At 36.4% G+C, this 23746-nt stretch overlaps 1 protein-coding gene across 1 annotated transcript in view; it reads left to right on the top strand.

Moving 5' to 3' along the window:
• The window catches only part of VAV3 (vav guanine nucleotide exchange factor 3), a 176271-nt gene that overhangs the window by 88840 nt on the left and 63685 nt on the right, over positions 1–23746 (top strand). The window contains exons 16-17 of the mRNA XM_050901036.1: positions 14488–14589; positions 17202–17302. Of these exons, the coding sequence (XP_050756993.1) occupies positions 14488–14589; positions 17202–17302 (203 nt within the window). The remainder of the gene's footprint in view (positions 1–14487; positions 14590–17201; positions 17303–23746) is intronic.

The raw sequence follows: 23746 nt of genomic DNA on the forward strand, positions 1-23746 counted from the left end.
AGTGTCATTGAGATGAGAATTTGTCTCCAGATATGGGAAGCTTACGTTATTGATGAAGTATGAAATAGAGGAGAACACTGCTTTACTGGCTGGACTTGGTTTAGATTTGGAGGGCAGGACTACATTAGGCACACTTGATATGGAAAGTTTTTGAAGGAAGGAAGGAAGGATGAAATCCCAGTGCAATTTCCCCGAGTGTTTACTTTTCAGACTAGTAAGTTTCTGTTAGAAAACTAGTTTCACAAATCTGTGAAAATATTCTACCTCTTAGCCAGCTCTGTTGTTACTGTGGTATATGGCGAGTTGTTTTGTCGTGAGGGAGGTTGGGAACGATGGGTTACTGGTCATAAGAAACTGAGTAAATTGTTTTTATTCATATGGCGGTTCTGTTGCTACAGTATGTATTTGCTATTTTCCTGAGACTATTGCTTTATTTAGAAAATATATAATACCAAAACACCTCAGTTTTTATTTTTCCTAAGAATTTCACAAGGGTTATTGATGAAGCCTGTTCATACTCTACATCCTCAGCAGCAATGATACTGTGGCACAGCTGAACTGAATTTGATGCTATTGTCCACAGTCATTGCTAGAGTTGAGGCTGGGTCACCTCCCCCCCCCCCCCCCCCCCCCCCCCCTTTTTTTTTTAAGTTTATTGTGTACAACCTTCAAGTTGCTGGTTATTTGGGAGCATTCGATTTTCTAGATGACAATAAAATGAAGCAGGACACTGGGGCAGCACAGTTAACATTGCAGTCAAGCTCTTGAAGCTGAAACTTTGGTTGGACTCATAAATCTGATGAATTTGAGAGGTTTTCGTAAAGCTAGCAGGCAGAGACCAGTGGAGGATGTTTTAACCGGAGCCATCATATCACAAATGGCTGAGTTCTCTCTTGGTGTGCCTGTTCCCTCTCTGATGTGAATGGAAGTTTTGCATGTACAGGAGGAGTGTAACCGCTTATTGCACAGAAGAGATGCGGTGCTTAACAGCGATAGTGGTTAATTTGAGCAGTTGCTAGTTTATTCTTGGAACTCTGTTCCTAGTAATGGAAGAGCCTATAGCTGTATGGGTAAATAAGCACCTTTTAAAAGATAGTACTACAAAGACTTTACTGTACTAGATGTGGAATGTTTAAATTTAATCTAGCGTGTCAAATAGCATTGGTTTAAATGCAAAGTCATTCCATATCCAAGATAATATTAATAGAAGTGTACAGCCAAATTACTGCACCAAATTACTCAGCCAAATTAGAGACATCATGTATTAAGTAAAAGTTTGTCAGCAATGTGATAAAGTGCATGGTTTATTTGCTGTAACTAAGCCATTAAAAACCTCAAAACCTGATTGTGAGAGACAATTTTGTTAGATTTTTCTAGTAGCATATCCTGTCTAATCTCTTTTCTCCTGTGTTAAAAACAACCACAAGAATCAGAACAAAGGTCTCATACCTCCAAATTACATAAAATATTTGATACTTTTATGTGATTCAGCTTATGCTGAAAGGTAGGAGCATTGATTGGTAATTTTTTCCCCCTAGAAAACTCTCCTACAGATGCTCTTCGTATTTTAAAAATGCTTATTTTTAAAAGTAGTTGACTAATATATGTGTTAATGAATTTATGCTAACCATTCTTTATTAAAAAAAAAAACCTCCTTGAAAGTTGAAGTTGTCCTCCTCTATTGTATGTGTATATATACCTCAGTTATATTACTTTGGAACTACTTAGCTGACTAATTATCAGGCTTAATTTCTTATTATGTGGCAACTGCTTTTCTCATCATTGTTGTGATGAATTTAATTCTCTTCTATTTCATCACGAGATGATAGAATAAATACTGAAAGAAAATATGTTGATTATTACTACAGCTGTCTCATGTTGACACTAAACATTTGCTTCCATCCAGTAAATAGTTCTTTGTGTGTAGTTTATTTCTTGATCACAGTAAAGCATGGAGAAGGTGTGTGTTGTCTTCCTCACAATGGCAGAGACCTTTTCCATGAAAAGCCACATATTATATTTTCCCACTGCCTTAATAGCTGAATCCATTAGTGTAATATGGCATGCAATATCTTATGCTGGTTTGTGCTGAATTTATTTTGTCATCATGATGTCCAGTTTGCTAATTTAATGAAGTCTTTCTCTGGTTTTTCAATTGTGCTTTGTAATCCACTCTAAAAACAGCTATCAGAAAACTTGGCTTCAGTATATATTCCTAGATAGGAACATATTACACAGAAATGCAATTTAAAACTTAATCACAGAAGAATTTAGGTTGGAAGGGGTGTGTGGAGATTGTCTACTTCAGTCTCCTGCAGGGATTAAGTTGCTGAGGGCCTTGTCAGCTTCAGTTTAGTACTGCTGAATTTCAAGATGCACAGAACCAATATTGCGAAGTCTCATGCAACAGTGTTGTAACATGCCTTTTAATTAGGCTTTACTCAACACCTCTCTTTCACAAACCAGGAAGTGCATGAAAACATCTTGCAGGCAGAAGAACAGGCCTTTTTTTTAATGTACTTAGTTAAAATCTCACCTTCAGAAGTATTATGATTGTAGTTTCTGCTTTGACATTGTTACCAAAATTGCAATATTAACATCTTGTCTAATTAGTAATGCCTGAAAAATCAGTGGGAAACACATGATCATTATAGTGATTAGGGTGTGCATTAATTACATGGAGTTAATGAATCTGATTTTTTTTTTTTTTAAAAATATCCAAATAAAAGAGATTTCAGACATGAAAGCTGTACAGCCCTCAAAAAAATTAGTGGTTTTAGTTTTAATTACACTGTATTTAAGTTTTAGGTCACTACAGAGTTTGTGCAGCAGCTCAGGTACAGTCTAATATGTTGAAAAATTACTGTTTCAGCTAGACATAAATTGACACCTTGTAAGTCAAGGAACGCAGAACACATCATCTGATTGTAAGGAAATAATCCCGAGATTCATTGATTCTCAAACCTGATAGGTGTGTGCGCAACATTTTAGATTAGGCAAGCTACATAAATTGTAGATAGAGCTCATTGGTTTTCTAAATTTTAAAGAAAACTAGTACAAGAAACAAGGTAGGTCAAAAGTGTTCTCTTGCCTATTACCATACCTATTTCCAAATTTGGTTTGCACTCTGTGACTAATGACATTGGTCAGATGAAGCTCAAATAGATCTGTTCCCTCAGTGCATTAATAATGCATATGCATTAAGACTTCTTCTGAGAGAATATTTGAGCTCTGACATATTGAACGCTGACATATTAAATTAAAGCTTTCTTATCTCAGAGCACTTTAAAAGCCTTAGATATCTGCTGCATTTTTCAATAGCCTGCAAAGGTGTTTCACTTATACCAACCTCACATAGGTTACCAAAGCAATAAACAAACATGTCTGCCTGGGCTTCTACATCAGTATAAATATTTCAATACTGCAAAAATGAATGCCAAGTTCATGTCTGCCGAAGAAGAATGGTTGCTTGTTCTTTGCTATGACTCCAGTTGGTTTTGATCAAATGTTTTTCAGGGTTATATGCAACCATTCACAACATATTTATGGTTATGCAATTTCTTTAGATTATTCCAGACACAGCAAGAACTGTGTGAAGATTCTGTATATGATTAAAAGCACAGTGTAAGGACAGCATAGAATGTGAAAGCAAAACAGAATTTATGAAAACAGTGTGTAAACACTTGGAGATGATAAATATACTTTGATATTATGTCTTCTGGTTCACAAAAATCAAAGATTTCCCAGTCCTTATGTTTTTAGAACTTACCTTACAACACGTGAGGTGTATTACTATGAAAATTAATAAGTATTTCTTAAAATTCAGTGAAATAAATTTGTAGTGACACTACATCATAGAAATAAAGTACCACCATCTAAATCTTGTTTTTTTTGCGCAAAGTGTTAGGTTTTTTCAGTCTTTAAACATGGAATGCTGCATTATATGTTTGTCCTGATACTTTGGCTATATGAACAGATGTCCTAGTTTCTCCCTGCGAACCAATGTTACCTTTTTTCTTAGCAGATTAGGTGTTTGTCTGGTAACTTACAAGTTTATGGCTGTATACATCCTATATTTTTACATTTTTTACTCCAAAACATAGACTTTTGTCTTCAGTTAAGTGTAAACATATGATAAAATATTTAGAGCTTATCAAGACAAGCAACTTTGTCAATTTGGATTTGTAAGACTTAGAACTCTCACAAGTAAGACTCAGCCAGTGAATATTAAAGTATATAAAGTATTGATGCTTTTGATTTACAAATACTGATGTGTGACAGAGCTTTGTTCCTATCAGGTGGTGTTTAAAAATGCTATACAGGAATAGATTAGCTCAAAGTAGTCCATCTCCCATGCTTTTCAGGGAAGTAGGCTGATAAAGAAAAAGGAAAGCCATTATCTTGTTTGAAACAATGCAATACGTTTCCAAAAAGTTAACAAGATAATTTCCTTCATCTCAAAAAAGCCACTCATCATATGATCAAATAAGCAAATTTCATAGCAAAGTCTTAGAAGTTGTACGTTCTTGATCAAAAGCACAATTTACTTGTGATATGGTTAATTTAATTATATAACATGTCTTCTTGATGGAGACCCTTTGATGTGACAAACCAGAATGTTTGAGAATTAGCATATGGAGGATTGATTGATTGATTAATTCAGTAAATAGCATCTTCAAAGATGATTCTGAAATATAACAGCCTAGCTGGAACAGAGAAAATGAATTAGCTGTAAGTAATCAGCATTGCTCCTGAGAGAAGGTAGAAAAGAAGCTAAAAATCACCCTTTGTGAAATGGCATTGCCCACCTCTAGTGAGAATACCCCTTAAGAATGCCATTTTCTCTCTTCACCTTTTTACAATAAATAATAAAATCCTTGTAAAGATTGCAAAAGCATTATGTATTTGCATTTTTGTCTCTGCACTCTTATTTTGTTATTTTATTACACAACTGCCCTTCTGTTAGATGACAGCATGTTGTATGAAGTGATCAGTTGAAACGGTGATTGTTGCACAGAGCCGAAATGTTTCGCGTGGAAAGAAAGGATAGTGCAGATGTAAGGCTGGTTCTGCTCTTTGCGGGGAACAGGATTCTAAGGGACATCTGCTGCGTATCAGAGCAGGGAGTGAGGCTGAACATTTCTTGGGACCAACTTCGCATGAAATTCTTCGTATGAAGTTTGGCTGAAAGCTTTTTGTCTTGTTTGACAGTAACGTACATGGTTTTCTGTTTCTTAACTTCTGCTGTCCGTGTTATTACTTAAAACATTTGAATATGTGACAAATGTTAGCTGTATTTTATTGCCTAGTTAAACTTTCCAAAATTTTCTGAGATGCTTAGTACTAGTTGTCATGGCTAACTTTTAAGGTGCATAAAATTTTGAAGGGAGGTCACTTTGGCACAAACCAGGAATTTTAACTTAGGATGTCTTCATAAATAACTTAGAAATACTTATGGTAGATCTAGGTTTATTGATGCATTTTCTGCAGTGATGTCAAATGTTAGTACAATAAGTAAAGCTGGAATGAAAATTTTCAGTGTCCTCAGGTATTAACCTGTGCCATTTTCTTTATAGGCTATACTGCATGAGTACAGCATCAGATTTCATGTCACGTACACTTTAAAATGTTCTTCAGCAGTTCGTGCTCAGGGTGTCCATAATTCTGAACAGTTCTGTATGGAGCATTTTAAATTATTTTAAGCATAACATGGAGTGCAGAATAATAACAGCTCTAAAATGCAAAGGTCTAACTCGGGGTTGAGAGTTGAGGAGAGTTCAAGATACTGAGTTTTATCTGAGCTCCCTGTAGTATTTCTTCTTTTAATACTTAAAACAGTTGCAATTCACTGCAGACTCCTTATCTGATACTTCATGCATCTGCTTATTTGTTATGCCTCTGGGCTCATAGGTGGGCATACATACATTAACTATTCTCTAAAGCCAAGTTTTAATCAAGTGAAATGGCTACTTAGTTTCAAATATAAGGCATTTTTTAAATTATGAGATATTTTGCAAACATCTACATACAATGGAACCCTGCGTAATTTCCTGTGACACGATTGCATTTCTTGAAGAGACTGATATGGGAAAAAGATCTTTAAAACCTGACCTAAATAGCATTTCTGCAAAAATGAGTCAAAACCAAAAAATAAAAAGTATCATTAGAACTTCCTAGCATGTGTTTCCCTTTGGGGAGAAAACGGTCAACCCGAAAGAAAGGGCAACTGTCTCACTGTACTCTTATGCAGAACCTGTGACTCTGCTGGACAGCCCGTTCCCAACCCAAGAGCATCCATATCTGGGTACCTGCTGCTGTTCCAGGTCACTCAGAAAAACATACTTGTGGGATTGCTGCTCAGGGAAGAGAAGGTTCCTCTTATATCCAAGATGACAGTCCCACAGGGTTATGACAATCTGGAGTAACATCTCTGGGCTTAAATGATACCTGTGAGGTTTACCATCAGTCCGCTGAGAAGAGTGGCCTGATTCAGTCAGTGTTTACAATGCCTTTGCTTTCTCTGTATTTAACAGTAGTAGTGATCTACTCAACAGTGTCTAGGTCAGCACCTGCTCTTGTTGATACCCTGTCTTGTTTTGCAGGTAATTAAATTTTGAAAGGAGCTTTCTTGATCCGTTTGCAAAGGGTTGCTTTTGCATTTCTCTTTGTGTGATATATTTGTTCTTTATTTTCCTATATGTGCTGCGATTCCTGCAATTAAGCATGTATGTGCTTTTTATGGTGGAAAAATGATGTGCATATATCCAATGAATATAAAACATTTTTCAGGGTTGATGTTGTGTCGTGTCCCCACCCCCCCACCCTAGATTTTTCCTTCCAGTTTAAGAAAAAATAAATTTAGTTTAAAAGTACGTGAAGTCTGGGAAGGAGAAGTTGAGTTGTTAATTAAGTACTCTGGAGAAGCAATTTTTCAACATTAATTGAAATGTTTGTAATAGGTATAAGCAACACCTTCTCAGTGGCATAGACCCAGCGAGGGGGGGGAATCTGTACAGGTCTTAATTGGTGAAGCCAAGCTAGTATTGAAAAGCTGCCAAGGAAGCAATTAAAAGAAATGGCCCTCAAAACGCAGCAAGACAGACAGAAGAACCGGCCACTAGTGGAGGAGGTCACTAGTTGCAGGCAGGTTGTTTAAACTACAGTTTCTAACTGGTAGCATTAAAGGTAATAGTAAATAGATTTAGAATAAAAGAAAGAGGAGTATTTTTCTTTGTGCTGTGTTCCAAAGTCTCCTTCCTTTAACTCCTTGCAGAATATGAAGCCACAAGATGGTAGACTTCCAGTGCTCTCTGCTGCTGGATACCTTCTTGTTGCTAGTGCTGTGCTATGAGATTGACACCCATAACCAGGAGCCAAAGAGTGCAGATTCTAGTTGTTTCTACTCTTTACGTTTTTATAATACCACCTCTTCTTTTCTGTGTGCCCTTTTTCAGTAGAAGTGGTGTTATTTGCATTTCATTGATTTCCTATTTAAAATTTAAACTTGCTATTAATTAGAATTTAATTAATCATCATAATACTTTATTTTATCCCTTTATTATGTTTTTGTTAGATTTGTTGGCAGCCAGTAGGCTTTCAGTAATATGTCCATGCAAAACAAACTTGAGACAATAGCTCTTAAAGTCTGTAAGGCTAATACTGAAACATCTGAAGGGCAAAACATCCAGGGAAAGATGTACTCAGTATGTTAAAATTTGTGAAATAAGGTTTTTTTCATTGTTTATATCTTCAGAAATATGGCCTTTCTGGAAACGGATTTTAATGCACTTATTTTCCACATGGGAAAACAGAAGGAAGGAGCTATAGTAAACTATCTTTTAGCCTTTTATTTATTCTCTTGGGACACATTATCTGTAGTAATTACATATTTAGTAGAGAGATAAGATAGAGTTTTGGGGCTGAAAGTTTAGTAGTTTTCCTGGTGCATTTTATTTTGTAAGCCTTAACTGTGTAGAGGAAGTTTAATCTGACAGTAAAAGAAAGCATATTTGCACCTATCCCACTGAAGAAATTACATTTGTTGTGAAAGGTATAGTTTTTCTTGTTGGAAGCAAACATGAATGTAAGAATGCTGATAAAAAAATAAATTGTTGCTATAAGGTAGCCAAATGCCTGTTGTATGCTATTGCTATTCAGGCACATTCTGATCTTAATGTTTTCTCATCAGAATATTGTGTTGACTAAGTAAGGAAATGACAGTAACAAATCCCATCTAAGCTACTTGATATTGATGATGTACACTTTTCATTGCAGTATGCATCTTGGAAACACTTTAGACCCAAGATGATCAAAGTTCAGTTTTGTAAAACGACGTACCGAACTTACACTGTTGGATATGTCAGGATTGCCAAGGTTCATTGCTTTATTTTGACTTCAGTACTACTGTTTTGATTGTGACGCGTTTGTGTCTTGAGGGTTAAGAATTACTTGAACTTTTTGATCTGTTGTCCCAACTGCTATAGGAAAGTGTTAGAAAACTGTAGCTTAAACTGTTTCATTTTATTCATATGCACAATTATGTTGGTATTTTGAGGTAGGATAGTAGAGAGAATTTATTCTTTATTCTATAGACATAAGAATAGATGCCTAGATGTCTTGTCTGACAAGATAATTTTGGGCTATCTATAGTCAGTGGTCAGCTGTGCCATTAATCTAGGCGAAGATTATTACTAGAATGAATTCTGACTGCAAAAGCTTGTGGGGGACTGTTGATAATGTGACACTTTCTGACGCCATTTATAAAGGTGTTGCATTATGTGGGTGGCTGAAGACAGAGTTGGCCTATGATCAGTTTACTCTTCTGAGAAGTAAGAGTCAATAGAAAGAAGTGGCACTGAAAATGTGAAAATGAAAAGTATTTTTAAAAGGGGAATATTTCATACACACAAGGTCAGCAAAAATGGAGTGCTCCAAAGTCTGATGATATCAAGGGCAATCAAATAAGATATATCTGGATAACTCTTTTCTACACTGAACTCTACAAACTTTACAGACAAAAGATCTGTTCAGAGATGCGGGATTGACTGAAGATGATGGTCGTTCCGCTCCTTGAGCGGTGGCTGTGGCTGATGCAGAGACAAGAATTATGTGTCCAAATGACAAAGGAGACTAGCAAGACAAGCATCTGCAGATCTCTGGGTTGGTGATATAGCAGTGAATTCATCCCAGTGGGACTAATATTCTACAAGTAACTTGCAAAGAGAAAGCTTTACTCAAAAGGCTCAGGGGCAGCCCAAGGACGTTGCTGTAGTGACTGGAGTAAATCTGGTTGCGGGGATCCAGCACTATGCAGGAGAGGGCACTCATGGTTGTCCCTTACAAAAACTCTGCTGCTGAATTGAGGAGAGAATTGGAAAAATTTTTCTAATTACAGATTCACTCTGTTTCTGTATCCTGACATTTTGTCTCTGCTAGAGTGTAGGAGTTAAAACAGCCTGGGGAAAAAGTAGGAGAGAGGAAGAGAAACTACTTTTGACTCCCCACATTGCTTGTAAAAATAAGAGACAGAGTTTTACCATAAAATGATGAACATGTTCTCTGTCATTATTTACCTCAGATTAAGTATTCCTGGTATATGGGTGACTTCCTGCTCTGGGCACTCATCAAGGTTGTTCGACAGCAGAAATGGATAAAACATTTCATTTGCAGTGAGCCTGGGGCACCCCATAGTAGAAGTTGTTGTGGAAGGAGTACTGAGGAGCCTGTGAGAGGGCTTGACTGGTGACTGTTCCACTGTGATGGGGAAGGAACCCAGTTTAAGTTCTAAATTAGATTTTCCTAGTGCTAGCCACAGAAATTGCTTCAGTATATTTGAATTTTTATAACAATCGTGTGTGGGTTCCTTCCCCCCACCCGCTGCAAGAAATCGTTGTTCTGAAGAAGAAAATATTCATAGTCTTAAGCTTAAAATTAACTTTGACCTGATATTCAGGTTTTTTCTATGTCTTGGAACATGCCTACAGATTGGGAAGTAGAAGGGAAAAGAAGATTTGAGAAGGATGAAATATTCTCTTTACTGTGTTGTGGCAGCTCTGGTCTGTGTTCTCAGGTATCAGTGTAAGGCTTGAACGCTGTAACTAATAGAGCTTCTTTATGGTTGGACATGACTATGAAAAGTTGTATGCTATGCTATGACTGCTGTTTTTCCATTGAAATTGTCACCTTTATTTACTGTATTTAAAAACTCAAAAAATAGTATATGCTCTTCAGTGTGAAAGGTTTTGTGGAAAAAAATTTCCTATGGTCCTTGTGGTATTTGGCTTTGGACAGTCATACATGAGTTGTGCTTAATCTCTAGTTGGCAACTTTCGTGTAGTATCGAGTTGGGTTATAATTGCATTATTTTTGATTTGTTGAAAAGCAATGTATTGAAAACTAAAACATCAAACCCCTAGATTTGTTAAGTTTCAGACTTTACACTGAAAGACTTGCTACTTGATGTATACTGCTACAGTGCATCATCTCAGATTATCTCAGACTTGTCTGATGTGATGTGTAATGTGACTACAGAACTGGATTTGCCATAATGCAGCATGACTGATCAGGTACTAGAATGTGCAACAGTTTTCCTGTCTGCAGTTAGCACTGCAATATGTATTTTTCTACAAAGCTTTCCTTATTCCACCTCTGCATTTACCGTAGATAATACACATTATCTTTTAATTTTTGCTGTAGTTTTTTCTGGGTTTTGTTGTATCATTAATTATCTTTGTATATTGTGCTTCACTTTACAGTACTCTGTCTTCAGAGTAAGCATATTATTTCTTAGTTTGCACTGTTCTTTTCTACTGCCTTTATCAGAATATAGATGACTGGAAACTTTACTTTTGCATAAATGTGAATGCTCTTTTTTGAGCAGTGATGAAATGCCTTCTTGTCTAACGTGAATCAACTGATAACAATGTATCTAAATATTAATATTTTTAATAGACTCTTTATGAAGAGAATAATGAGATAATGGTTAAAATCCTGATCTTTTTGAAATGTGATGGACTCTCAAATTTGAGAATATATTTTGCTGATGTGTAAACTGAAAGAAAACACATGACATTTTCCCATTCCTGTTTGACCTCAAATCTGAGTCAATTAGGATGATGGATTAGAAATAGAAAGGAAGAGACAAAAGAAAACTTGAATATTGCTCTTTTCAGTGAATGCAACGACATTGTTCATTTTGAGACAACTGCTTGGAAGTATCTTCTAAGTCTGCGCAAAAACGAAGACTGAGCAGCAGGTTAGGTTTCTTCTCTTGTTGATTCCTGCTCTTTCTGCACAGGATCCTCTATAATATGCTGAGGCTCTTGTCCCAGATTCATTTAATCTATGGGTGATGTACTTCAGTAGCGTCTCCTTTGATTGACTAAACTTTTGTTGTTAGGGATTTTTGGGCTTTTCCTTCTGGGTGATGTGGCTTTGGGGAAAAAAGGGAGAAAAATAGTATCTTTTGAGTGGTGGAAAGAAGGGCTAGCAAAATGTAAAAGGTCCTTTTGGTTTATGAATAGTAGCTGTGTGCCCCTAAAAGAGCTACTCAGGCTCATGTCTTTTTAAAAAAGCTATTTTAGAAGATCTTTGTGCTAGCTTGGCCTTAGCCAACAAGGTAATACATGAAGTTAGATGGTAGTGAATTGATAGGGAGTATGAAAGATGTGTAGGTGGTGAAGAAAGAACAGGTTTTTAGATAAGAGACTTTATTGAAGTAATCGTTAGAATTTTACAGTCACTAAACTAAACCCTGGTGGAGTTTAAAGAAACTGATGGATTCACTCTTTATGATACATTTTTATGACCCTTAAGAACTGAGTAGTACTTGGAACCAAACTAGGTCCTCCTGTAGGTAATAGTGGGCAAGATAAACTGAAGTTTGCATTATATTCTGAAGTTTGTATTGTATTATATGTTTTCAGTTTTGTATTCCTCTACTTATGCAAGTAGGACAAATGTATCCAAATTTTAGCATACAGTAGAAAGCTGAAGTTGTAAGTCTGTTTATCTGGATAAATCTGTCTTGTTTAGGACACTATAATCTGATAGTGTAGCCCATAGGTGCAGTAAAACAACATATGTTGAAGGAAGGTGGAGGGCCTTGTGACAGCTCTTCTGTGAGGCAACAGCTTCATTCTTTGCCATTTTAGCACTATGCTTTTTTTCCTCTCAAGAATAACTTTTTCTATTAAGGACTGTAAAATGAAACTGAATGGATTTATAAAATACAAAGAAACTCAAAGATTACTTTTAATATAAAGAAGAATGAACATGGTGTATCATCTTTGTTCTGTTAATAGGAGGTATATTTTCAGTAGTTCATGTATTTCAATCTTTGTGGAAGATAGCCTGAGGGAAGAATGGAAGAGAATTTTTACATACGAAAGGAAGTTACGTAGTCATATGCTTGTGCTAAACAACTGTCTGTATGAGGTTGTCATTTTTTTCTTTTCATCCACTATGCTTGTTATTTTTGAAGATTGATGCTGTTCTTAATTAAATGAATGGAATTTTTTCTTTGGTTTGTTCTGGAAAAATGGTCAGGTGGTTAGGATTAATTTGATATGCTTTCAAATCTGATGAGTCTCTGCACATTAGGCTGATACTTTTGACATGGCTTTGCAAGCTATCCTGGTCTGAACCAAATGGTCAACAAAAAGCAGCTTTTATTGGGAGTGTAAGTACTGTAACTTGTTCCAGGGAATTTTCAGGATGGTCCATAGTTAACTGTGTAACCTAAGAGGTTTTAGCAGCCCCTTGGCAAACATGTCGTGACATCCAGGCCTTGCTCTGCAGAGTTAACAGCCCCCAAATAATACATTGTTCTCCTGGTTTAAAAAGTTCTTTACTTCTTTGAGATGAATTTTATCCTGATACCTGTACCTTCCTGCTGTGAATGGGTAGTATCCATGCCTGTTTTAGGTAGCAGGAGTTGTGGTGTTGACATTTTGCATATCATAGCAGAAAGAGAGACACAGTACCGAGTGTAAGGTTATTCTCAAGCATAAAAGCAAAATCCCATTTGCTTTTCGAGTACAGTTTCATTTTCAGCACGTTCATTTTCAGCAGGCGGATTAGAAGACTGACCTTTCTGACACTAGGTACTTAAACAGATTCTTTGAATGTTGTTTTCATAAGCCTTTTCATTCAGTCCTGGAGAGATTGATGCTTGCGTGGTTACCTATATTTATGTTTCATTGCAATTTGTGGCTGGTCTATGTTTTAGTCTAGAAATTATTTATAATACATAAAAATGAAACTTATCTAATAAGTATCTCCAGCTTTAATGCATGAATTTGTAATTTTGTGTGTCGGAAAAGCTTCTGCTCTTCCCTTTGAGTGTTGGTAGAGTCTTGCATTCTTACCCTGAGGATTTTTTTCCTATTTTAATTCCTATGCATCATGCATTCCTATGTTTTTGCTAGAAAAATACCAGAAATTTATGGAATCCTAAGCATTCCAATATAAATAATATTTTAAAATACATTAATCCTTACTATATGTATTTTTTTCTTGTCTGATAGAGTCTAGCTTAATATTAAATTATGCACCTAGCATTTCAGTGTTACTGATTTTGGCAGTGTTAAGCTAGTTTGGGGATGTTACCGAATAAAAAAAAAGGTAACAAATTAATTGAAAATTCCTGTTCTTCCCCCAATCTTGGAAATGGGAAAGATGACAGAAAAAATGGAATGAATTACTTATTAAAATTTAAATAAACCTGCAAACAGTCACCAGTACAACAAAATGATGAGTGGGTCATTTTAAAATTATACTCTTGCTTTTAAAAGGGATCAGTAGGGAGGGTAAACAGAACACATGGACCAGTGCTTTGTACATAAATTTGATCTTTGGAAATAAGTCTGTGGGTAGCTTAGCAGTGTGAATAGTCATCTTCTATTTTATTTGTTAAATTAAGTATGTGTAGCAACAGCTGTAGGCATTGGGCAACGCATTTAAGAAAGACTAGCCAAACCCCGGTAAATATTTTCTAATTGCTTTTGAAATCACTCATGTTATCCAGTGTATTGCTGCGTAATTGTGACCTAACTGTCCCAAATTTGCTGCTCATGATTTCAAATGCGGTGGTTCTCAGCATGAGCTGCTCATCTTGTACATTCCTTGTACATCTACATAACAAAATATTTGAGAATGAAAAACTGAGTGTTCTTTAGGTCCATAAAATGATCCTAGTTACCTGAACAGGAATAAAAACCAGATGATGTTTGTTTTGATGTATAGTTTTCAAGTTATTGTGACAGATAAGGTAGTTACAGGGTGTATTTTAAGGACCAGATCTGCATAATATCATTATTCAGATTTCATTTCAGGATGTGTGGTAAAGTCCATATTTCTGGTTCACCTCAGTGTAAAACATTAAAGGGTAAATAAAACTAATTGTTCATGGATTCAGACTTCCTGCTGTGAATGCTGCATTATGTTCAAGATTTCATTGGTTTAAAGCAGATTTTCAAATTTTTTCAGGTCAAACATACGTCCAGACTATGCAGATACAAGCTTTCATGAGTTCAAAATGCATACCTTCAGTCGTGTGACGTCTTGCAAAGTCTGTCAGATGCTTCTGAGGTAAGATTTTTAAGGGTTTTTTTTTTTTTTCCCGGGGTGAAATATCTGAGTCAAAGGAGTATGTGGAAACACATGGCTAGCTGGTTACCTGTCCAAGACAGACAAGCCATGAAGTCGTACGTAGTATTTCTCAGTGTAGTAGCAAGTTTTTATAATCAGATTTCCAAATATTAGCAGGAGTGCTGTTAAAAGTGCAAAACCTCAAGATGCTCCTCATTTATCAGAAGGCTGCTTTATCATGATTCTTTTATGAGAAATGCTTTATTTAATACAGGAGTTCTTATGTAAGAGTAAATGACAACTGTTTTGTACAGTTCTGACTACCACGGCTGTTCCATGGGTCCCGTTGTTGTAGACCACCAGTCACAAGAACAGATGGAATATTTTTTTCAGAAAATCAGATGATGACGATGCTTATAAATGTTTTATATGAGGAGATTAATTTGTGAGACAGAAAATAACTGTGAGGCATTAACAGGCATTTCTGAACCAGAGATACGTAGACAAGTTGAAGATAGATGTTGCAAAGCTAGATAAGAAATGCTAGCAGACAACTAATGCTTTCACGAACAAGGATTTGTAAGGCTAACTTAAGCTAAGAAATTCCATGTTTTCTGCCTCTTTCCTCTGAAACACACACATGCTTGCACATCTGTAGTTTCTCATTCATTATTTGAGCTATCTTTTAGGAGCTACCTTGGTTTTTTGTAAATATGGAATGTCCAATGGTATAGAGGTATGTATTGAGCCTGAATTTCATAGTGTAAGTTGGAGATGCAAAAGCTTTGTACACTTTGGCCAGTTCAGATGCTCATGTTGCATATTGTTGATGTTCTGAAAAAATGTAGCCACAGCATTTTAGAAAGGGCATTGGAAGCATGGGTAGTGCTTTTGTTAAGCACAGGCATGGAATAAACTAACCTCAGATATGTTCCTCCCTGTCATGTATTTTTTTCCTTTAGCAACTTTTTTCCTGAACAGTTAGACTGACCTAGATTTTCAGAGAATTTTTTTTTAGATGATCCCCCCCCCCCCCAATGCAATAAGGTCTAAGTGACTATGGAGAGTGGTGCAGACATCGTGAACTTAGAGATGGGAGGGCTAATTTCTGAATTTGAAGCAGTATAGTTGAGTCGTCGTGTCTCTGTTCCTGCACTAACTGCTGTTGCTGAGAAACAGCTGTCTTGCTTTCAGGACACAACCCACATGATGCTGTATTGTTCTGCAGAGGCATGCCAATTTGCTTGAAGATAGCTTGGGTTATCGCCAAGTGCTACCTTGTGATATATAGCCATGTCCCTGGACATCTAAGGTGTATTGAAAACCTACTGGACTTAGCCTCATAAAGTGCCTAAATCATTTTTTAAAATGGATTGTCATTTTAAGCTTCAAACATGAAGCTAATGTGTAAATACTTGAAAAAAATCTGAACCTTAGTGCCTAATCTTTAAGTGGGGATAAAATCCTAGTCTTAGAAGCATCTGTAGTGAAGGATAATGTTATGTCCTATACTTTTATCTAGAGCATCTAGCATTCCTGTGTAGCAAGAAGGAAAAAAATAAAAATAGAAGACTGCATGAAAGTATTTTTATACTTTCTACTTATTTGTCTTTAAGTTTGTGTATTCTGATACCTAAAAATACCAAGCTTCTGAATTTAATTAACAATATATTTAATCACTAACACTCTAGAAACTACTGTAGTAAATAGCAATTGCTGTACATTTCGTTCAGGTTTAGCTTGTTCAGTCCTGTGTTCCATATGAGACACCTGATTTTCCTTTGAAGCTGAAGGTGTCATGTTAGACTAGGATGCATAATCACTCCAAACTGGTCAGGATAATCTTGGAGACAGACAAGTCTAGTGTGAAGAGTAAGCAGATACATCAGTAGATGGAACTCATATAATTGCTCAGGCGTACGTGTAAAAAAAACCCTGTTTCCCTGTTAGCCATTCAGTGAATTGTACCTAAGAGAAAAGCCATGCACAAATCTGAAAATAAATCGGTTTCCTCAGACTCAGATTCAGATTCCAGTTCATTAAGGGGAACTGGAGAACGTTTAGAGTACGGAAAGTGACTCCTTATTTAGCAGCTCTGAATATTAACTAAAGTGTACCCAGATATCTATCTTTTTTTTTTTTTAAACGAACAATTAGTCAAAGAAAAGTCAAGAATATTTGCAGTATAGCCTATAAACTCCTTAATGCTTAAATATATCTTCAAACTTACAACTCTCTTGAAATGGATCTTATTCTTCATGGTGTCAAGGCAAATTCCCATTGAGATGAAATGAAGTGTAGATCTATGGTAGGATAGATACACAATGGTACAGTTTCAAGTGTACTGTGCCAAAGTTGCTTTGGCTAAATTGAAATGGAGATTGTTATTCTACTAGTAGTCCAGAAGAACTATCTGGTTGTGACTTTTAAATGGCTAGTAGTGACAAAAAGCAGATGAGCTGCTTGTCAGTTATCACTTTTTCTCGAGCCTTTAAGGACTATCATTATGCAGAACAGCAAATGACTTCTAATACCTTCTGCCATGTCTCTTATTTCCTTTACGTGTGGAATTTATCACCTCTAATGTATCACTACCTAATTTTATTTTACAGGGGAACATTTTATCAAGGCTATTTATGTTCTAAGTGTGGAGCTGGAGCACACAAAGAATGTTTAGGAAGATTAGACAATTGTGGCAGAGCTAATTCAGGTGGTAAGTCATTTTTATTGTTAGAGTACCATTTTTAATTAGAACATAAAACTTGCTAGATATAATTAAGGTTTAATTTACCTCTAATTTGTGTTTATTGTAACATACATACTTGTGAAACTACCATTTATAAGCACAATTAGAATTGCATTTAGAATTCATAGGGATTTTTATTGCTACTAAACTGAAATGTTTGAAAGCAGGAGAGAACTGTTATAGGTCAAACCCAATTTCTTCGTCAATGTCGTATACAACAAGGAATTGCTCGTTTTAATCGTAGACTGCTCATATGTAACACCTACTGTACGGCATATCATCTGTCATCCTTGTGATTCTCCCTTTATATCTATGTCAATTTTCATATTTTCCTCTCAGCTCCTAAAGCTGTTTGTTTGTGTTGCCTCAGCTTCCTCTTTCATCTCTTTGGTTTCCATAGTTTCTGTCCACTCACAATATTCACAAAAAGGTGATTGATGGCTCTCTACTTTCCACATCTAAGGACCATTATTTTCCTCTTCTTTTAATCGATTGCCGTACTCTGTGAGTTTCTTCCCTGGCCATTGTCAAGTTGCACTTCCCCTATTCTTCTTCTGCAATTTGGGACCTTAAGGACTCTCTTGACTTCAGTTACCATTTGGTCTCCCTCGGATGACTCCAAATTTGACCTCTTCCCTTTCTGCTCAGTATTGTATCTGTAATTCTCTCTCTGACACCTTCTGGATCTCCCACTGCTAGTGCCAAATGTTAACTCTTGTCACTTGCCCCCCTTCCCTTCCCTGTACCTATTCAATTGGTGGCAGTGAGTTTGTTACACTCCAGCCAGCCAGTCACATAACTGTAGTGCCATTTTTGACTCTTCCCTCTGTCCAGGTTCTTAACTATTCTTTCTTCTTTCTAGAGATGATTTGGTGCTGAGCAGGGGGACAGCTGACAAACACACCCATCCCTGAATTTCCCTCCCCATTAATACGTTTGAATTCCTGTTGTTTGAATGTGTTTGAAAGAGAAAAGCCGTTGCAACACATGTTGGGGAAGTTTCTAATTAATTGTCCTCCTCACTTCTCTAAAACCTGTACATTTCTTTCTAGAATAATTTCATAATAGTTTGTGAAGTTTCTCATGTCTCGCATATCTCACATAAGCTACTGCAACCTCCTCCATTAGGTTATCTTCTTTTTGACGTTACTGTTTACAATCTTTGCAAAATGCTGTTGCAGAGATAATCTCTCTCCCACTGCTTGAATTACATCATGACTTCATCCACTGCTGTTCACTAAGCTGCTGCTTCAAGATTTTGGTTCTAGCTTTTTGTTCCTTTCAGAATTGTATAAGCTTGTTTCTGTCTTTGTCCCTGTTTGAGTTACTTCCCAACTTCTAGCTGGCTTTTGGCTCGCTGTACTATTTGCCTGCTTGATTCTTTCATGAAATCATCAGAATGGCAGGGACTGACTTCTGTGGCAGTCAGTGAACTTTATTTTCTCAGTTGCTTTCCAGGATTGGAGATATTCCATGCTATCCTCCAAGTCTGGACTTTTAAAAAATAATATTGTGTAGATCTGAAAACCATACAAGCAATCACAGTGTTTTTCATTTAAATCATTTTTGGAACACAGGTTTTTCGTAGAACCTCCCACAGATATTCTAAAGAAAATAAATATTTAAAATTATATTAAAAATTGAATATTTTAAAGCAATTACTTTTAAATTGAGTGGAAAAACAAACACGTACTGTTCTTCACAAGAGAGCTATCTTCTGTGGTATAAACCACCCCTACTTCTACTTTTTTCTTTCTTTTGCACCTTCTGTTTTAATCGCTTTTGTAGTTCATGTTTTAATTGGATAGCTGGCACCCGAGAAGGCAGGAGCTTGTCTTTTTATTCCTCTGTAAAGATCTGTGGACACATATCTTGTCCACAGACAATGTGGACAATGTGTATCAGTAAGAATGACCATAAAAGCCTAGATAACACAGGGTCAGATTTCCTGCAGTTTTCCTGCAGATATACCTAAGTAATGCTGTGCACTTGCTAGAGGGAACAAAATGAAGAAAAAAAAAAAATCACATTTCTGCTTCTTTGTAAGTGGAATAAATTATCATTTTACATCTTCAAAGGAGCAGAATGTTATTTTGGATTTTACTTTAAATCATTGCCCTGATTTTTCGTAAAATGATACTGAAGCAACTGGATTGTGAAGATACTGTTTTGTGTTACGTGTTTAGCTTACATCCAGGTATTCTGCTCTCTGTCCTCTCTTCAAACTTCTCTTTCTCTTTTCAGTCTATTTTTCTTCTATGCCAAGGCTCCCAGATTTCTGTAGCTCTGGTACAAGCTAGAAGAGTTGTGTATCTTCCACCTGCTCATGAGGCAGAATGACAGGAGGTGCTAGGCTGTGGCTTCCTTACAGCCTGCTCTGAGAGTAGATCATAGCTGCAAAAACAAACTCTAAATTCCAGTTCTTGCCATGCTCCCCCTTGCTCTATGAATGAATGAGTATGGAAAGGACAAATGGTTTTGCCTACTTTGCTGAAAATGAGTCCTCTCTCCACCTGATGAGGGACTTTGGCCAATGAGTAGGAAGGGAAATCTTGAGATTTTTCTCTACTGTTTTCCATTTTTACTCTTTTATTTGCCTTTATAAAGAAAGAAGTGTTGATTGAGCAGTGCTGCCCATTCATAATGTGCACAGAGTAAGGAAAGGTTTAAGGAGGAGATTTAGCAGTTCCTGCTTCCCTATATGGTCCAGAAAGGGATGGGACAATTCAGACTCTTTTAAATACTGGTTTGTGCAACTTGAGTATGAATGATTTTCTGGAGCTGTGTTTTCACTTTTCCAGAGCTATGCTGAGAAATGAGGTCTCCCATAAGTTATCTGTCATGCCTGCTAAGTTATGAAATGTTATTAAAGGAACGCAGACACAAAGATATCATGCAAAATTCAACATTTTCACTGCATTTTGTGGAAAAAGTATTCTCAACATGCACAAATTTCTAACATAGTTTTAATTTTGAAGCTTTTCCTTTTGAAGTCTTTAGAGAAATTAATTTATGATAAATTTAATTTTTCTAGCGGTGTCATTTGCTGCTCCTGTGGGAAATTAGCAAAGGTGGCCTGAGAGTGCTATTAGATAAGAAATTGTGGAGCATAGCCGGAATGCTTCAATAGTAGCAAAATGCCTGGAACATTTATTGTATCGCTGTGTATTTCTGTTGTTTCTAGGGGACTATTACAGCCTTTTTCACAGGGTATAATGGACATGAAACACAATCATCCTTTTAGGAAACTGGACATTTATTATTCCCCAGTCATGTGGTATTAGTTATGGCCACAGACATGGAATATATATATATATCTCCCATGATATATGTGTGGTCTGTTTAATCTGGTGTTCTGTCATTCTGCCAGTGGTTGATTCCAGATGCTTCATAGGAAAGTGCAAATCCTCTGTGTGGTAGACAATGCCCAGGAATGATGCTACTTTCTTAACCCTGTTAAATTTTCTTTTTATCTTTTTGGTGTTCTAAGAGGTTTTACATCTTGTTAATGCTTTTGCATAGCTTCCCTATTTTTGTTGATAGAAATATCTAACGGCATTTCAGAAGTTTTGGAACAGTGAGTTCTGTAAAGTTTTTTGTTGTTTTTTTTTTTTTTGTAGGCTGCATATCTTATCCTGGTTATGTTTGACCTTTTTACCTTTTTAATTTAACATGCGACTTTATGGATTTTTGTGAGGAGAGTCAATGGAACTCTTGACTCACTGCTTCTATATGATAAATTATTTTATAACTTCTCATGACCTCTTATTAGTATACTCTCTGAACTGAATAGTCTTAAATGTTTTTTATTATCTCTTCATAAGTGGACCTTTTTCTATGCCTCAGTTTTCATTGCCGTTCTGTAGACCTCTTCTATTTCTAGAGGTCTATTTGAAAAGAGGTAATCGGAATTCAAAACACTGCAAAGAGAATATGCCATTGGGTTTCTTAAAGGCATTTGAATTTTCCTCAGCATTTCCTGTTTTTCTACAGTTTAAGATTTTCTTTTTAGACTACTGAGCAGATGTTTTTGCTAGCCTTTCTGAAATGATGCTTAAAACCCCCCTGAGTGGATTGAATCTTTTTGTATTTCATTCCAAGTCACAGTGTGTGAAAATTCAAAAGACAGACATCCAAAGACAGATGAAACCTTTAGAATGACAAATTTAATAAATGTCAGATTTAGATGATACACTTATGAGAGAAACATTGACAAAACCTGAAGAGAAATTGCTGTGTTGTCATGCCATGCCTTATACACAAACATATGCCAGCTCTTCAGATGTTTTGCTTCAAAGAAGGCCAGTTCAACAGACTATAGAAGTTGCAGTGATAAAAGATGCAGAGTTAATCAGTTGAATTAATAAACAGAACAAAATGTCTGCATTTAGCCCTTGAGTTTTTTGTGTTATTGTTCCTGCCCTTGTTGCCATAAATCGCAGTGCTGGTTGAAGTCTTCTGTGCTCATTTCTGTCATTATTGATTTAATCCTGCCGCCCCCCCAATGCTGCCCTGTACATGCTCAAGTAGTCCTCTGCATTTTCATATATTTTACTTCTATGCCCTATCACTTAATTTTTCTGTGACTTGAAATCCTCTGTGGCCCCTCTTTTTTACTAATGTTCTGATGAACTTCAAGTCTGATTACGCAGTCTTAAACACAAGGCCTTACAAAATCCTTAAACACAAGGATTACAAAACGGATGCACATATTTCTCTGGCAGGGCCATTTATAAGGACATGTGTTGTTCTTTTCTCCGGCAGCTGATGTGGAGGTCTCCTCTTCCCTTTCTACCTCTTCTGGCTTTTCGACTGCATTCCTGTGCCTTATTTCAAGGCACAGGATAATTTTACTCATCTGGTGATGCTTTCCCACTAGTTAGAAGGGTTTATATTTGGGAATGGTTAAGAGTGGGACCTTTGGTAAGTGAGCATGAGTAAGGCACACCTGTAGTAGACAAAGGGAGAAGCTGTCTCCCTCATCATTCCCACTTTTCATTGTAGAGGTTGTTCTGTGGCCCTTGCAATTTCTGCAGAGGTCCTCAGGATTGATAAAACAGTATCACTCTGCCCAGAACATACTGCAGAAATCCACTCTGTTTCCTAGTCTAAAACACCAGAATTAACTATCCATTTCTGTTGCCAGACTGGAATTTTTCCAAGTCCGTGCAATTATATTGAATTAAGTATTCTCAGGCAAATGTTTGCTGGTTCCACAGACTATTGAGTATTTCAATTAGATGAACCTCCAGTAATGGTTCTAGAATCTGAAAATGTTTTGGATATTTTAAATATGGTGCCAAACTCACAAAATTTTCTTCTTTATATTGCTGTTCCCACGGAATGTTAGAAGCGTCTCTCATCAGGGCATAAATGGATTAAAAAACATTAACTGGGCATTTTAATAGTAATTTTTAGTTAACGTATGCATGATTCCTTTCTCCTTCAGATAATTCCATTTGAAAAAGTACTACATTTCCTTAGGTGGAAAAGAAGCTTCTTCAACTGTGTGATGAACTTGAAAGAAAATGTTACCATATGAATGGGTTCAGTTTAGAGTTGCTTTCATATGATAATGTGTATGCCCAATAATATAGTCCATGCTGTTTATGTAATAATTGCCTGCTACAGCACATTAGAGATTATTCGTAAAAAGCATGTGTTTTTGACATCTAAAAAGAAACCAGCAGCTTTCACTGTTTACCTTTTTGCTGTCTTGATCAATAGTTGCAAAATTGCTGGCTCTCCTCCAAACCTACCATGTCAACAGAATTGACAAGTAAATGCTCAAATCCCAGAATGTTGATGGGAGTTATGCCACTTTTTATTTAACTGCAACAAAGGTTGAGCTGTATTGTTTAACTAACCATCCTTGCTTAACCTGAACGAAAGTCACTTAGGGAGCTTGATATTTTGTGCAGAGGCCTACACTATGGTACTTGTAGGTCACGATTTGCTTTTCTTCTGATTATGCAATGACTGGCTAAATGACCAGAAAGGAGCAGGTAGTCCCACAGCTCCTTCAAAGTGGCTTACTTTATAGTTCCTGCATTTTAAATATTTTGAATTTTCTTTTTAAATAGGAAGGTGAGTAGTTTACTACATATCCTTTTTATTTACTCTCCATTTAGTTAGCATGTAAATCCAGCTGCTCTGCATCCCTGAGGAGCAGCTTATTCCCATTTTCCGATCTGTGCTCCCTCACTTATCGAGGCCAGCTGCTGCTCCTGTTGCTTTTGTAGTAAAATATAATTATTAAAATGTGACCCAATAGTATCATGGCCTCAGTGAATAAACAAAAAACCTAAAAATTGTGCTGAACTATAGCAGTAAAAGTAGCTTGCTGTCAGAACTGAGAACTCACTCACTTGATAATTTCATTGGCACATTGGCGATGAGCAGGGACTTGAA

This window comes from Gymnogyps californianus, chromosome 8 (genome assembly GCF_018139145.2).
Source record: "Gymnogyps californianus isolate 813 chromosome 8, ASM1813914v2, whole genome shotgun sequence".
Taxonomy (NCBI): domain Eukaryota; kingdom Metazoa; phylum Chordata; class Aves; order Accipitriformes; family Cathartidae; genus Gymnogyps; species Gymnogyps californianus.